The sequence below is a fragment of the Myotis brandtii genome, unplaced genomic scaffold, assembly GCF_000412655.1.
Source record: "Myotis brandtii unplaced genomic scaffold, ASM41265v1 scaffold18167, whole genome shotgun sequence".
Lineage (NCBI taxonomy): Eukaryota > Metazoa > Chordata > Mammalia > Chiroptera > Vespertilionidae > Myotis > Myotis brandtii.
In genome coordinates, this window is record NW_005356739.1 from 23343 (window position 1) to 23926 (window position 584).

The 584-nt window shown below is 60.8% G+C and overlaps 1 gene segment (V, D, J or C); it reads left to right on the forward strand.

Moving 5' to 3' along the window:
* Positions 1–374, forward strand: part of LOC102245204 — a gene marked incomplete at its 3' end in the record, with an annotated part of 2256 nt that extends 1882 nt beyond the window's left edge. The window contains 1 exon segment of the V gene segment in view: positions 86–374. Coding sequence covers positions 86–374 — 289 coding nt within the window.
* Positions 375–584: the final 210 nt, after the last annotated feature.

Consider the following 584-nt stretch of genomic DNA (forward strand, 5'->3'; position numbering starts at 1 on the left):
GACCCAGACTCACCATCTCTGTGTCTCCCCCTCTTGCAGGATCCTGGGCCCAGTCTGTGCTGACTCAGCCATCCTCAGTGTCGGGGTCCCCGGGCCAGAGGGTCACCATCTCCTGCACTGGAAGTAGCACCAACGTTGGGTATGGTGACTATGTGTCCTGGTACCAGCAGCTCCCAGGAAAGGCCCCCAAACTCCTCATCTATCAGAGTAGCAAACGACCCACAGGGATTCCGGACCGATTCTCTGGCTCCAGGTCTGGCAGCTCAGCCTCCCTGACCATCACGGGGCTGCAGGCTGAGGACGAGGCCGACTATTACTGCCAGTCATACGAGAGCAGTATCGACGGTCCCACAGTGCTGCAGGCCTGTGGGGAAGTGAGACAAAAACCCCTCTGGTCCGTGAGGGGGTGAGCTCACCAGCAGCTGCCTGCTCAACTCAGCCTGTGACCTGTGGCCTCTGCTTATTCCATAGCTGATACCCTGGGCCCAGCTTCATTCGGGGACCCTGCCTGGGGGTGACTGGTCCTCCCTCCCCTCCGGCCTCCATCTCACTCAGAGCAGCGCTTTCCCAGGCTCAGGGTCCTG